Source organism: Azolla caroliniana, unplaced genomic scaffold (genome assembly GCF_043228905.1).
Source record: "Azolla caroliniana isolate FFs.n. ecotype wild unplaced genomic scaffold, voAzoCaro1.0.p SCAF_5, whole genome shotgun sequence".
Taxonomy (NCBI): Eukaryota; Viridiplantae; Streptophyta; class Polypodiopsida; order Salviniales; family Salviniaceae; genus Azolla; species Azolla caroliniana.
The window spans coordinates 22,218,255-22,232,755 of NW_028230440.1; the positions used below are offsets into that span (position 1 = coordinate 22,218,255).

The window sequence follows — 14,501 nt, forward strand, 5'->3', positions numbered from 1 at the left end:
TCACTACAAACGAGTTCCATTGCCACAAACTTGTTTAAACAAAATGCAAGGGTTCATAGTTAGTAGTGTCATGGCACCTCGGGGTTCCATCATCCAATAATGAATAATATACATTTGTGATAATCTCATTCCAGCAATGATGCATATATATCATGTCATGAAGTGTTCACGAATAAAAATTCCACTTAAGGTAACAAATGTTTTGCCTTGAAGATGGTTTAGGTTTATAGGTGCAAAGGTTTGAATCTCCAAGGTGTGATACAAGCATTAAATATTGAATGTGTATGCTACAACCACATTGAACCCTTGTGAAGTCTACTAAACGATCAATAGACAAAAATTGGAAGATTTGACAAGGTACTTTGCATGTGTGCCATGTGGCAATGTATGTGGTAGCATGTGAATTACATGCAAAGAGCACTTTCAGATGTATACATATATAGACTCTCAAGTTAATTCTGTTGGGAATCCGGTCCCTCCGAATGGGGTAGGACGAGCCGCATCGAACGAGCCGAAGCAAGAAGCCGGATCGGACGGACCAGGAACGGGTCCGGCCGGATCCGATGTGAACCATGAGAAGGGACATATTGGTAAATATGTTCCTATGTGCCATTGAGGCCATACTTGTAAATAGCTCGAAAAGTATTATGAGTATAAATATAACTAGGGCAACTAGAGAGTATCATGATCATTATTCGAGTTGAGTATTGTTGTTGTAGAGACAATGTGTGTGTGTGTGTGTGTGTGTGTGTGAGAGAGAGAGAGAGAGAGAGAGAGAGAGAGAGAGAGAGAGAACAGAAAGTAAGTTTCTGTTGTAACCGCTTGTTAGCGAGGTCATAGAGCTCGAGGTCGGTGCCTCTGAGCTTCACATTGTATCTCTCTACTTCATATAGCGATTTGGTTCGGAGTTAGAGGACTCTCGTGGTTTTGCCTCCTTGAGGTTTTCCACATTAATATCCTGTGTCATCTTATTTCGTGTGCAAGTGTGTATCAATCTACTTGTTTTATTTGTTTCTTCCATCGTGTGTTTGAGGCTCGGTTGTGGCCGAGCACTATTTGTATCAATCTGGTATCAGGATTTAGAGCATTTTTTGGTTTCAAGTCTACATAGAAAATGGAAGATCCATTCGGCGGCATGTTCAAGCTCACCGGCTCCAACTACTCAGTGTGGAAGTCGAAGATGAGGGACATGCCGGTGGTAAAAGATCTCTAGCTGCGAACAGTTTGGAGGTGCAAAGCCGGACAAAATAGAAGAATGTTTCGGATTGGAAAGGAACATCGGTAATCATGACAAGCGAAGAAGAATTGTTGCTCATCACTGAGGAGAACAAGCTACATCTTGTCAGTGACGAAACAACATGGGTGGTCGACTCCGGAGCGTCGTTCCATTTGACTCCCAACCGGAAGTGCTTCGTGTCCTACAGAGCATGAAATCATGGCTATGTGAATGGGGAGTGAAGGTGCATGTCGAATTGTCGGCATTGGAGACATGTGGCTGACTATGTCAACCGGGTGCAAGTTGCTGCTGAAAGATGTCGACACGTTCTAGAGGTTCGGTTGAACCTCATATCAATCGCTAGGTGAGATGATGAAGGCTACACGTGTTGCATCCGGAACGGAGTCATGAAGTTCAGCAAAGGAAGCTTGATCGTGGCCCAAGCTTGAAAGATCAACACCTTGTACTTGATGCATGCCTGGATTTGTCGGGAGGAAGTAAACATTGCATCTGACACTGCTTGTGAGTTGTGGCACAAGAGGTTTTGTCACATGAGCCAGAAAGGGATTAGAAGACTTGCCGAGGATAACCTCATTCTGAAGGTGAAAGACACGCAACTTGAGAAGTGCACCGATTGTTTGGCTGGCAAGCAGAACCGAACCTCTTTCCGGTCGAGACCACCGACAAGACAGAAAGAACCACTAGAGCTCGTGCATACCGATGTATGCCAAGTGGACACAAAGTCACATGCTAGGTCGTAGTACTTTGTGACGTTCATAGATGAACACAACCGAAAGTTGTGGGTCTCACCGCTAAAGACGAAGGATCAGGCACTGATTGTCTTCAAGGAGTTCCATGCAAAAGTGGAAAGAGAAACCAGCCGAAAGTTGAAGGCAGTTCGAGCCGACAATGGTGGAGAGTACCAAGGGCAGTTCAAGAAATATTGTCAGTCAAAATGAATCCGGCCAGAATTTACCATGCCGAAGATGTCGGAGATGAACGGATTGGCCAAAAGGATGAACCAGACCGTGATGGAGAGAGCCTAGAGCATGTTGGCACATGCTAAGGTGCCCAAGACGTTTTGGGCTGAGGCGTTGATGACGGCAACCTATCTGATAAACATATCACCCTCAACACCCTTGGAAAAAAATACACCACAGAGAGTATGAACCAGTAAAGACGTGTCTTATCGGCATCTGATGGTATTCGGTTGTCTTGCCTATGTGCATGTAGCAAAGGACAAGAGAGCAAAATTGGACCCGAAATCTTGGCCATGCATATTCCTCGAATACGACGATGATGAGTTCGACTACCAAGTGTGGGACTTGGTCGACAAGAAGGTCTTTCGGAGCCAACACATAGTCTTCATGGAAGACAAGACCATTGCCGATTAGGAGTCGAAGAAGAAGATAGCGGACTCCGGGTTGACTGAAAAAGATCGTTCGAAAGATACAGGGACCCATCTGGCCGGAAGCCGAATGACACTCGATGAACATGCCGAATTTGGATGAGGAACCGAACCAATCGAAGAAGAATTTGACACCAAAACCGGACAAGGCCCCGAATAAGATTCGGATGAAGAACAAACACAGGAACCAGTTGTTGAAAACCAAGGACGGAGATATCCTCTCATGGAAAGAAGAGCTCCCCAGAGATTTCCGGAAGAAGAGTGTGTTTTGCTGACCAACGAGGGGGAGTCGGAAAGCTTTGAAGAAGCAACGAGGGATGCCCACAACTGAAAATGGTTGAGTGCCATGCATGATGAAATGGATTCCCTACATGAGAACCATACATATGAACTTATGGAGCTGCCGAAAGGAAAGAGAGCGCTCCGGAACAAGTGGATGTACAAGTTAAAACTGGGAGATGCCAGAAATCCACCAAGATACAAACCCCAGATCCTGGTGAAGGGATTCCAACAAAAGAAAGGAGTGGATTTCAACAAGATCTTTGCACTGGTAGTCAAGATGACATCCATCTAGACAATGTTGAGCATAGCGGCAAGCATGGACCTCAAGGTCGAGCAACTAAACTTCAAGACGACGTTTCTACATGGTGACCTCGAGGAAGAGATCTACATGTAGTAGCCAGAGGGATTCGTCAAGAAACGGAAGGAGAACCTTGTGTGTCAGTTGAAGAAGAGCTTATACAAACTGAAGCAAGCCCCCCGGCAATGGTACCGGAAGTTCGACTCCATGACTGATCAAGGATACCAAAAGAAGTAGGCTGGCCACTGCGTATTTGTGAAGAAGTTCGACGAAGGAGACTTCTTGATATTGTTGTTGTACGTGGATGATATGTTGATCGTTGGATGGGACCGTATCAAAATCGGGATGCTGAAGAAGGCCTTGAGCTAGTCATTCGCAATGAAAGATATGGGTTCGGCGACACAGATATTGGGGATGCACATATCCGGAACTGGTCGAAGAAACAACTATGGCTGTCACAGGAGAAGTGTGTGAAAAAGGTGCTTCAAAGGTTCAGCAGGTCATATGCTAAGCACCTTCCGACAAATTGCAAACTATCTGGAAAGTAGAGCCCAAAGACAAAGTCAGAGAAGTCGGAAATGATGAAGATACTATATGCCTCTGTAGTCGAAAGCCTCATGTACGCAATCGTGTGTGCACGATCGGACATCGGATATGCAATCGGAGTGGTCAACCGATTCATGAGCAATCTAGGAAGAGAACACTGGGTCGTCATCAAGTGGATACTCCGGTACCTAAAGGCACCTCAAGCATGTGCCTCTGATTCAGCTCAAGTAATCCCCAACTTGAAGGGTTCACCGATTCGAACATGTCGGCTAATGCAGATATCAACCGGTCTACATCCAGATACGTCATGACATATGCAAGGGGAGTCGTATCGTGGTAGTCGAGGTTGTCGAAGTCCGTTGCACTGTTGACAACGGAAGCGGAGTACATGGTAGTTGTGGAAGCCGGCAAGGAAGTAATCTGGATGAGGGACTTCATCGGAGAGTTGGGGATCCGGCATGAGGAATATCAGCTCTACTGCAACTGTCAAAACATCATCCAACTTGCAAAGAATGCATCCTACCACTCCAGGACGAAGCACATCCAACGTTAATACCACTGGCCTCATGAGAGAGTAGAAGATCAAGACTTCACTTTGGTGAAGATACACACTGAGGAGAATGGGTCAGATATGCTAACCAGGGTGTTGTTAGCCGACAAACTAGACGCGCGCCGGAGACAACTCAGATTGACAAGGAACCCCATGCCAGAGTAGAGGGGGAGTTTGTTGGGAATCCTGTCCCTCCGGATGGGGTAGGACGAGCCGAAGCAAGAACCCGGACCGGATGGACCCGGAAGGGGTCCGGCCAGATCTGATGTGAACCATGAGACGGGACATATTGGTAAATATGTTCCTATGTGCCATTGAGGCCATACTTGTAAATAGCCCAAAAATTTATATGAGTATAAATATAACTAGGGCAACTAGAGAGTATCATGATCATTATTCGAGTTGAGCGTTGATGTTGTAGAGATAGAGTGTGTGTGAGAGAGAGAGAGAGAACAGAACGTAAGTTTCTGTTGTAACCGCTTGTTAGCGAGGTCACAGAGCTCGAGGTCGGTGCCTCTAAGCTTCACATTGTATCTCTCTACTTCATACAGTGATTTGGTTCGGAGTTAGAGGACTCACGTGGTTTTGACTCCTTGAGGTTTGCCACGTTAATATCCTGTGTCATCTTATTTCATGTGCAAGTGTGTATCAATCTACTTGTTTTGTTTGTTTCTTCCATCGTGTGCTCGATTGTGGCCGCACACTATTTGTATCAAATTCTAAGGGAGGAAGAAAGAAAAGGGAAATCAATGTCTAGCTACGTTCATTCAGAAGCTTGCTATAGTTGTGTCTTAATGCTTGTTGAAAAATAACAGGTTTTGTCAAGCAACCATTTGTTGTTAACTAGACACCCATTGGACAGTGATTGCCCCACCTTTTTTTATCTAAGGTGTCACACAACGATAGCCAAATATATATGAAAGCAACACATAAATAGTAGAGTATCTATAGATACTTAGAGTATACATAGCCTGATTTGTATATGTGATTTAACTAATGGGAAGCAATTTTTTGTCCAAAAAAAAGAAAGAAAAGGGAAATCAATCAACGGACTATTGTAAGCTATATTTGAAATTTTAATTGTTTCGGGTTAGGATGTCACTATTCTATACTGTACATATATACCTATTAAACCAATCTCTTGTTTTTTCGACTCTATCTATCTATTTGTTTTTCTAATTGTATTTCTCTCTTTCTCACTCCTAATTCCCCTCAATTTATCTATTCATTTTCTTTCTCTCTCCTTGTTCATAATCCTAGTGGTTTCGACGTAATGATTATGAACTTGGCAAAGTGGTGAACCCAATGTGAACACATGGGCAAGAGAGATTTTGGGAGTAGCTTCAACAAGTCAGAGGCAATTTAGTAGAAAAATGCTGGAAGGATCAATAACCTCATGATGACCGTAACTGGGCTAATGATGTAGGAGCAAAGTATAGCAAACCCCTTGGAAAACAAATTAATTATCGTTTTTCGAGTGGTACTTGAGAAGGTAGGACACTTTAATGGTGGTGATATTAGTAAGTTTCTAGAAACTTATGAATATGATATGGCTAGCAAAGGGGCTATTGAGTTGTACAAGGTAGCCCAATTTAGTAGAGTGATGACATTAGCGGTGAGGGTTAAGGTAGCAAAACTTTAAGACAGGTTCTAAGGTTACTTGAGTGGTTTTCATCCAAACATTGTTGGATGAGTTCACACAAGATGATCAAACATGAATGACAATGAAGACCTATATGGTGTGATAGCACAGAGCACTAGAAGAGGGATTTTCGAGGTCATAGAGAAGCCTTAGATAAAAAGTAGTTCTTCTACCAAGAGGAGAAGATCTACTTGATTGAGACATGTAAACCTCTATAATTGAAAATTGGAAAGGTGGAACGAAAATGTTGGTGGAAGAAGCAAAGGCAAAAATTATTCAAGCAATTTACTAAACAACTTTCGGATGAAAGGCAAAAGATTCTCGATTTTGGGTTAAGGCGAAACGGAAAGTTGGGACTGGAGAATTAAGAGAGGCTAGAGATCATATTTGGAGTAGCAATCAGTGGAATGACCTAGTAGATACCCTAACATGCCCACGAAGTTCAAGTGGAGGAGAAAAGGATGGATGATGTTGGGCTAGAGACTAGGGAGTAGAAGAAAAGAGAAGAAAAAGAAAAGCCTCACAAGGGCAAAACTTTATGACAACTACAAAACAAAAATGTTGTGTAATGTATATCTTTCCATGTCATAATTCTACATTTGTGATAATCCTATCCCACCAATGATGCATATATATATATATATATATGACAAAACAATAGTGGTGAAATGTATATCTTTCAATGGATTATTATGGATCATTGAGCAGAGTCCATTGTTTTTGCACATATGGTAATGTGTCAATTGTAACCAAGCTCTTAAATAATTTCATACAAAAACGGCATATTGAAAAATATCATATGACATTTGACGTTTCCCTATAATCTCTCTTATCATGATTCATATAGATAATGCAAGTGTTCAATGTGTTGTTTCGATTGTAGCAAAGAATGTTAGAGTGGCTTCAATTGGTTCTACATTGACGATTAAAAGTGGCATTAGTGAAAGTAAGTATTGCCATGGTGTCAAACAACCATTGGGCTTTTGCTTGTGTTTGCAAAAGACATGCCTTCTTAGTGAAAAGCTCTAACACATCTAAATAGAGAAATATTGGAGTTTAGTGGAGTCAATAACTAATGAGTGTATAGACCAGCTATCAACTTGAGATGCATAATGTGCTCCATGGTGAGATTATCTCAATTTTTTTAGTGGCTCAAATTGCATTCTACATAGTTAGCAATCCTCTCAATATCTTCATATAGAATGTTAACATTCCTTTACAATCAATCCCAAGGTTGCTTGTTTGAACAATTATGATTTTCACTAATGCTTGAATGCTCCTCATCCTCACATAGATGTTCCATTAGTGACATTGTTTACTGTAACAAACCTTACATTATGGCTATTACATTTTTAAGACTATCCCTTGTCTAATTCCTAGACACAACCTTTTTTTTAATGAACGAATCTTTTTTTAATTAAGTCACTTAATAAAATGTCTTTACGGTTCACTTGAAGGTGAAATACACTTAAATGATTCTATGTTGATAATTTAATCGAGATTACTTTAAATTGTTGTCTTGTAACAGTATCTTCAATTATTTTGAATAATCTAATCATATAGTTAACTTTTGATCAAATAATCTATACCTAATGTTAAATGTCAAATTTATCCTTTCTTTAACACAATTTTTATCATTTTATAATATGGTATAAGCATAGGTCACCAAAAGATGCCTTCCATTTTCATTTACTAAAAGTTATGTTGATTCCAGTCCATATTGTTTCCGAAATTTGAGGATTTATGAGTGGTAGACAAAAGCGTGGCTCTCCTTTTTAAAGTTTGGACACATCACCCTACATCTTCTTAGGCACACATAAATATGCATGGTCTCAATTTAAGAATTTGAGCGATCTTAAGAAAATACACAAGTTGTGTGGCTACGCACCCTTTGTACCAACAAAGGAGAGTTTCTTATCATACTCTTTGTGGGTTCCTTAGGTCATGTTACGATAATGATCATCATGTTCGCGTAGGGAGACCACACTCATCTATGCATGTTGGAGCTCGTTCCTTTCTCCATTATGGCTTCCATACAAGTTAAGCTCACATTCTCTTTAATTTGAGATGGGGCATTAGTCTGTTGAAAGGAGACAGGTCAACTATGTAGATTTTGCTCTAAACAAGTTCATGACTCTCAATACACTCATTAATACAATGCTCCACCATTAACTACGTTTGAGTTTGAATTCCACTCTAGTCCCAACTCACGTTTCTCTCATAGCCACAATGTGAACTCTAAATTGGAATGCCCATCGGTAAAATTCTTGAACATCGAGACTCACTACTCAATTCCCACACACATTACAAGAAAAACTCTCTCTCTCTCTCTCTCTCTCTCTCTCTCTCTCACCCCCAACAAGTTAAATCCTCGCCATGTGTTTGGCCCCATCACATGATTGTGAAACAGTCTCCTATGCATGCGAAAAAGATACATATCTCTCTCTTTGTAAAAGTATTTGTAATGTGCAGTAATTTTTAAAGTCGTGTCGCATTGACTAGTTAATGTAGGGGTCGTCGTGATAGGTGTAAAGCCTCCCCATAGGTTACACCATCAATTTACTCACACAAACACACATGCACACACAAATGCAAACAAATGCATGCACCAAGCTCTAGAGTCTAGATAGATATATTGGATATCTTTTTAATGTCCATGGGGTCTGAGACCCATTAAGTTCTATGAGACTGGGCCCACCTAGCCCCATGGCGAGGATCGAATAAACTAGGGGGTCTTATAGAGAGAGTCTTCACGAGGAGGATTTATCAAAACTAAGAGATGTCCCTCCCGAACCAAATATAGAAGATGCGTTCACATTGTTCTTTGATGATGCTTACTGAAAGGCAATAAATTTGGCGGTTCGAGGCTTTATATTAAGAAACCCTAATGGAGAGGTGGTACACGTTGAAGGGGTCGCTCAGTATGTATACAGAGAGAGAAGTTTCCGGCCGCACTATCGGTTGTTACGCGGTCTCCCGATTGATCCTAGCAATGGTGGCTTGACTAGAACCTTAGCCAATAGGCGATGTCTCGGTGATTCATCGTGGGAATCTAATGTGCTTAGCGACTAACCGAAGTAACCGACCGACGGCTCGAGATGGGCCCGGCAAGATAAAGATCGATGACACGGTGGTGACGGTGACGTCTCAACCTCCTTTGAAATTTGAGAGAGAGAGAGAGAGAGAGAGAGAGAGAGAGAATATGCTCTCTTGAACCTTCAAGAAGTATAAGTCTACATATATGTATGTATGTATATAAAAAAGAGCCTCCATTGTAACCTTCAAGAAGTATAAGTCTATATCAGTATATAAAAGAGCCTCCATTTTTAGAGAGAGAGAGAGAGAGTATATGGCCTTTTGAAGCTTCAGAAAAACTTAGATATAAAAAGAGCCTCCATTTTTACAAGTCAAAGAGAAAGCAGAGAGACACAGAGAAAACAGAGTAGTGTGTTGTGCCATGGTTGGCCTCACCTCTGGCCATAGCCATAGCCATAGCCATAGCCATGCCTTCCTTCACCCCTGCTCCTCCAACTCTTCCTCTTCCTCCCTTCAGACGCAGACACAGACACAGACGCAGACTCAGACACAGCAGCCATGGCGGCTCCACCTCCCCCGATTCTCCTCCCCGACCTCCTCCTCCTCCCCCGTCGTCGTCTCTCTGCTCCCCCGCTCTCGCAATTCCCCCCTTTTGTGTAGCCTCTCCGCCCCAGAACCTGCCCCACCCCTTTCGCCTTCATACCTCCTCGCTCTCACTCTGCAGCGGACGCGCCCCTGCCAAGCCCATGGAAATCTCGCCCGAAACGCCCCTGGTGCAGATGATCCCCCCGTCTTGGCTTCCCCTGGAGAAGATCGATGGGAAGATATCTCTGGTTCCAGTGATCAAGATCAGGTACTCATCTCACCCTGTCTCAGACAATCAGGCTCTGATGTCAGCTCTGATGAGATTGTAAATAAAACCCTAACTAACGGTGATAGTAACGAGAAGGGAAGAAGTAATGGAAATTTTGAGAAGGATGAAATGTCATCTTCTGCCAGAATGCCAGAAAATAGTGGCCAAGATTTTACTAGCAAAGTAGGTATTGAGGATCACAAAACACCTGTACAAAATCTTTATGAAGATGGAAAGACGCTGTCATCGCAGCTTTCCTCAACGAAAATGAAGCACAATAGCAATAGTCCAAATTATAATGACCGAAATTCTACTTCGATACCATTAGAAATCCCTGTTGAAAATCTTTGTGATGATGGGAAAAGGTTTTCATCATCTCAGCGTTCCTCAAGCAAAATGGAGCTAGATAGCAGATTGTCTACTTTGTTGCCCTCAGAAATGTCAAAAGGGTACTATGCAGATAGAATACCATTATCGTCTAAGTCGTCCACTAGCAAAACGAATCTGGATTGTAATAATCTAAATCAAAATGGCATAAAGTCTACTACTATCACAAGCGCTGACATTACTGACAATCTTGGTGAAGATGGGAAAACATCTTCATCTCAGATTTCCTCCAGCAAGATGGAGTTCGATAGCAATAACGAAAATCAAAATAGATCTTCTACTATGATAAGCTCTGACATGTCTGAAAGCCTTTATGAAGACACTAAAACATTGTTATCGCAGACTTCCCCAAGTAAAGTGAAACTTGATTGCAGTAATATGAACGGAAATGGAAGAAATTCCTCTATGATTCCATCAGAAATGTCTGAAGACGGAAAAACGTCATTAATAAAGCAAAAACTGGATAGCCACAATGCAGATCAAAATGGTATAAAATACACTGGTAAGATACCCTTGGAAATGTCGGAAGACAGTTCAGGAGAGCCATCTACTTCATCTTATTCAGCTACGGAAGAGTCTGAATCTACACTGGCATATCTCTTGGCGTCAACGAATCCTATAGAGTTCATCACTAGGTTTCCTGCTTGGGCGGATGCACAGAAAGAGAGTGGTATGCCTCAAAGGCAGAAGAGAGCTTTCTTTTCGCATGAGGATTGGCTTCAACACCGAAGTACATTGAGATATGTGCGTCACATGCTTTCCAGTTTTTCTTCAAGAGTTATTGTTTCATTGGTTCCACCCGTCTTTACTTTCACTGTATGTGCTGTTGTCATTGCAGCATATAACAGTGCTGTAGACTCTGGCTTTATCCCATCATTTTTTCCGTTACTTCACGCATCATCGCTTCCATATGAGCTCACAGCTCCTGCCCTTGCATTACTCCTTGTGTTCAGAACTGATGCGTCTTATTCTCGTTATGATGAAGCAAGGAAAACGTGGACAAATGTTATCAGCGTTACCAAAGACTTTGCAAGGCAAAGTGCACATCTGATTGCAAGGCCAGAAGATGAATATTTGAAATCATCGCTTTTGAGTTACATCCTGGCATTTCCTATTGCATTAAAGGCAAGCCCTTTTATATATACGTGTTTCATTTCCTTCCTTTATTTTTTGTTCTGAACAGCCTGCTAAAAGTTCATTTCTTTTGCAGTGTCACCTTATCAACGGTTCTGATATAAGGAAAGAGCTACAAGTTTTGCTTGAGAAAGATGACCTAGCTTTTGTTCTTGCTTCAAAGAACCGGCCAAATTGCTTACTTCAGCTGATGTCGAGAGTCCTTGCCCTTGTGCAACTTGAAAATACAGAAAGGATTCTATTGGTGAGTTGAAAATATTCCATTGTCAAGAAACTGCTGAATAAAGACAAAGTCTTTCTAGATCAATAAGATGGTATGTTCTGTGGTGAGTGGACACAGTTCTTTATTATTTCATTGACGTTAAAGATGAATCTGGGAAGAATGCTTTCGTATAATCCTATTTTGATGACCAAGACTTTATTCTAACACCCCATGATCTACATACAATTTCATAATATTGTTTTCTTGAATGAATAGTGCTCATGTGTAAACATTCTTTCACATCTTAACAGGAGGCCAATATCGTACAATATAATGCAAGTATTTGTGTGTGCGAACGGCTTATTCGAACACCAATCCCATTGTCTTACACACGTCTTACATCAAGGTTTTTGGTCTTGTGGCATACAAGTCTTCCAATTGTACTCTGGGATTCTTGCAATTGGCTAGTTGTGCCTGCCACTTTTTTGAGTGCTACAATGCTGTTTTACATTGAGGAGGTATGGCTGAATTTTGAAATCTATAGATCGTTGTATATTTTCTCATTGCTGGTCTGAAACCAAGTGAGATTTCTTGCATAGATTTAGAACCATTCTTCCACTAATAGCTTTGATTTTAACAAGGCAACCGCTCAAGCCACTATCTCAACCCCGCATACTAATATTGATTGATTCTTAATGGAATAGTGGTTCTTTTTTACCTAAATGGCCACATGGGCATGAAATGAATGTTGGTATCCTAACTAATTGGCTCTCTTTTTCATTAACAGGTGGGTGTCCTTATCGAAGAACCATTTCCCATGCTAGCTTTGGATAAAATCATTGGTGTTGCACATAAGAACATACATGAACTAATAGGCCTACAGCAGAAAGCAGATGAATTCCTCTCCTTGAAGAGGAAGGTAGCAAGTGACATCTCAGCAAATGATCTCACAGATTGAGCCCACTTGGGCATACTCGTTTTTTGAGATCGAGAGATATGTTACGCATGCTCCTCATCTATCTTTTGGGAAGTTATGTTATCTTGCTGATGTCTATCTGCTGCCAAATCTTCCTTTCAATAGGTGAACTTTATGAGGATAATGGTTGCCAATCTATACCAGTATTGTATCCTCTACAGAATTGAAGTTCGAAGATTACCGATTATCATGCCTGTACATTACACAAAAGAAAACGTGTTGTTTTGTTACTGGTTGTGTACGTTACACAAAAGAAAATGTGTTGTTTTGTTACTAGTTCTTATTTAATGTAGTGAATTACAATCTACAGCCACCCATCTTCAAGACTTTGGCTGATACAGTTAAGACATTTGCCTAGTCACTAGCATCCCATAATGTTTGGCTTCTGAAGCCCAAGTCAGTCCAAATAATTGCCAAGGTTATACAATGTTTCGAGGAATATTTCAATATATACATATAATGGTTAGGAAGCATATCATGTTTATCTTGTCTCCATTGGGAGTAAATTGTGGTCTCAAAAGTCATTTTGCATCAAATGAATCCAAGAACCATCAATCAATGGCCAATGAGCAACCTTGTGATTGCATTTGCTTGCCAAACTAGAAGGGCAATACCAAAGTAATCTCCAATATGTTAAACCACTTCCATCAAGTATTTTGGGATGCGATGTTGGTGCCAAATGATTGGATTAGAACGATGCCCAAATAGTGTGATGAATGGAAGGATTTCAAATTGACTCTTTGGGATTGCTAGATAATTGGGGTAGGAGTTCAAGCAAGGGGATTAGATTGGTGAATGAATGATGAAAATTCAAACATTGAATGGATTGTGATAGTTTGAACACTTAAGGGATTAAGGGTAGAAGCATCCGAGACATACTTAAGGTTTTGGTGATCCCATCTTTGTGCACAATAATTTTGTTCTTTCATGAGATGCTACTTAGTAACAAAAATTATGTAATGCATAAAGGAGATCTAAAATATCGTTGTCAAGGGATTCCTAGTTTATTGCCATAAAGGATTTGGATTGAATATAAGATACTATATTACTATGCGGATTCCCAATCAATGCAACCATGTGATCACCCCCTAAATAAGAGGCTTGAGGTGCCAACAAAACTTCTCTATTGGGGGGTTATATCTAGGCATGTCCCATATTTGGAACATTAAATGAAAATGGATGTTACATGTCTTTATTCGTGTACTTCTAACTCATTAAATCATGAGGATTGGTGTCCTTTTGTGTCATATAAAGGTAATGCAAGCATAAAAATGTTGATGTGCTCAACCATTTCTTAGCTTACATACTAATGAACAGACTCCATGGTGTCATTCTCAAGCAATAAATTGATGAAACTCTAACTATGAGCTAGTTGAAGCTAAAAGAGGCTCATGAATTATGCTTGGTATGTAGAACTTTGATTTGACAATGTGAAAATGGCATTAGAAAACACATTAGCAAAAATCGTAACATGTGTTTATGAGTTCTACTACATATGTATATAGAGACTAATGAAGGTGGAATCAAACTAAATTCCTCAATGTAACGAAAACACCGATGTAGACTAGAATTATCTAAATATGTTGTCATTCTCAAGCAATAAATTGATGAAACTCTAACTATGTGCTAGTTAAAGCTAAAAGAGGTTCATGAATTATGCTTGGTATGTAGAACTTTGATTTGGCAATGTCTAAACGTCCCATTATTCTTGTGAACTCAAAAGTATGAGGTAAATATTGTTTGCTATAGTGATGGATGTGCCAATGTCTCTGCCCAATAGATTGTGCCCTCATTTTGGGAGGATGAGTAAGCTTCTACATGTTTGTGTTAATTAATTAAGTAATAGTAGTATATTGCTTATAAAATTAGGAATCATAGTGCGGTCCAAATTGCATGTTCCCTTTACATTATTGTCTCTAAATTTATCTCTCTCATACGACTTTATGTGTCTACTTTATACACGTTTATGAT

General features: G+C 40.7%; 1 protein-coding gene across 1 annotated transcript; it reads left to right on the plus strand.

Moving 5' to 3' along the window:
* Nucleotides 1–9,380: 9,380 nt before the first annotated feature.
* LOC147864458 (uncharacterized) lies at nucleotides 9,381–12,803 on the plus strand. The gene is made up of 4 exons (XM_087320303.1): nucleotides 9,381–11,343; nucleotides 11,429–11,596; nucleotides 11,866–12,072; nucleotides 12,342–12,803. Exons 1-4 carry the CDS (start codon nucleotides 9,400–9,402, stop codon nucleotides 12,510–12,512), a joined length of 2,490 nt encoding a protein of 829 aa, XP_087176429.1. The 5' UTR covers nucleotides 9,381–9,399; the 3' UTR covers nucleotides 12,513–12,803.
* Nucleotides 12,804–14,501: the final 1,698 nt, after the last annotated feature.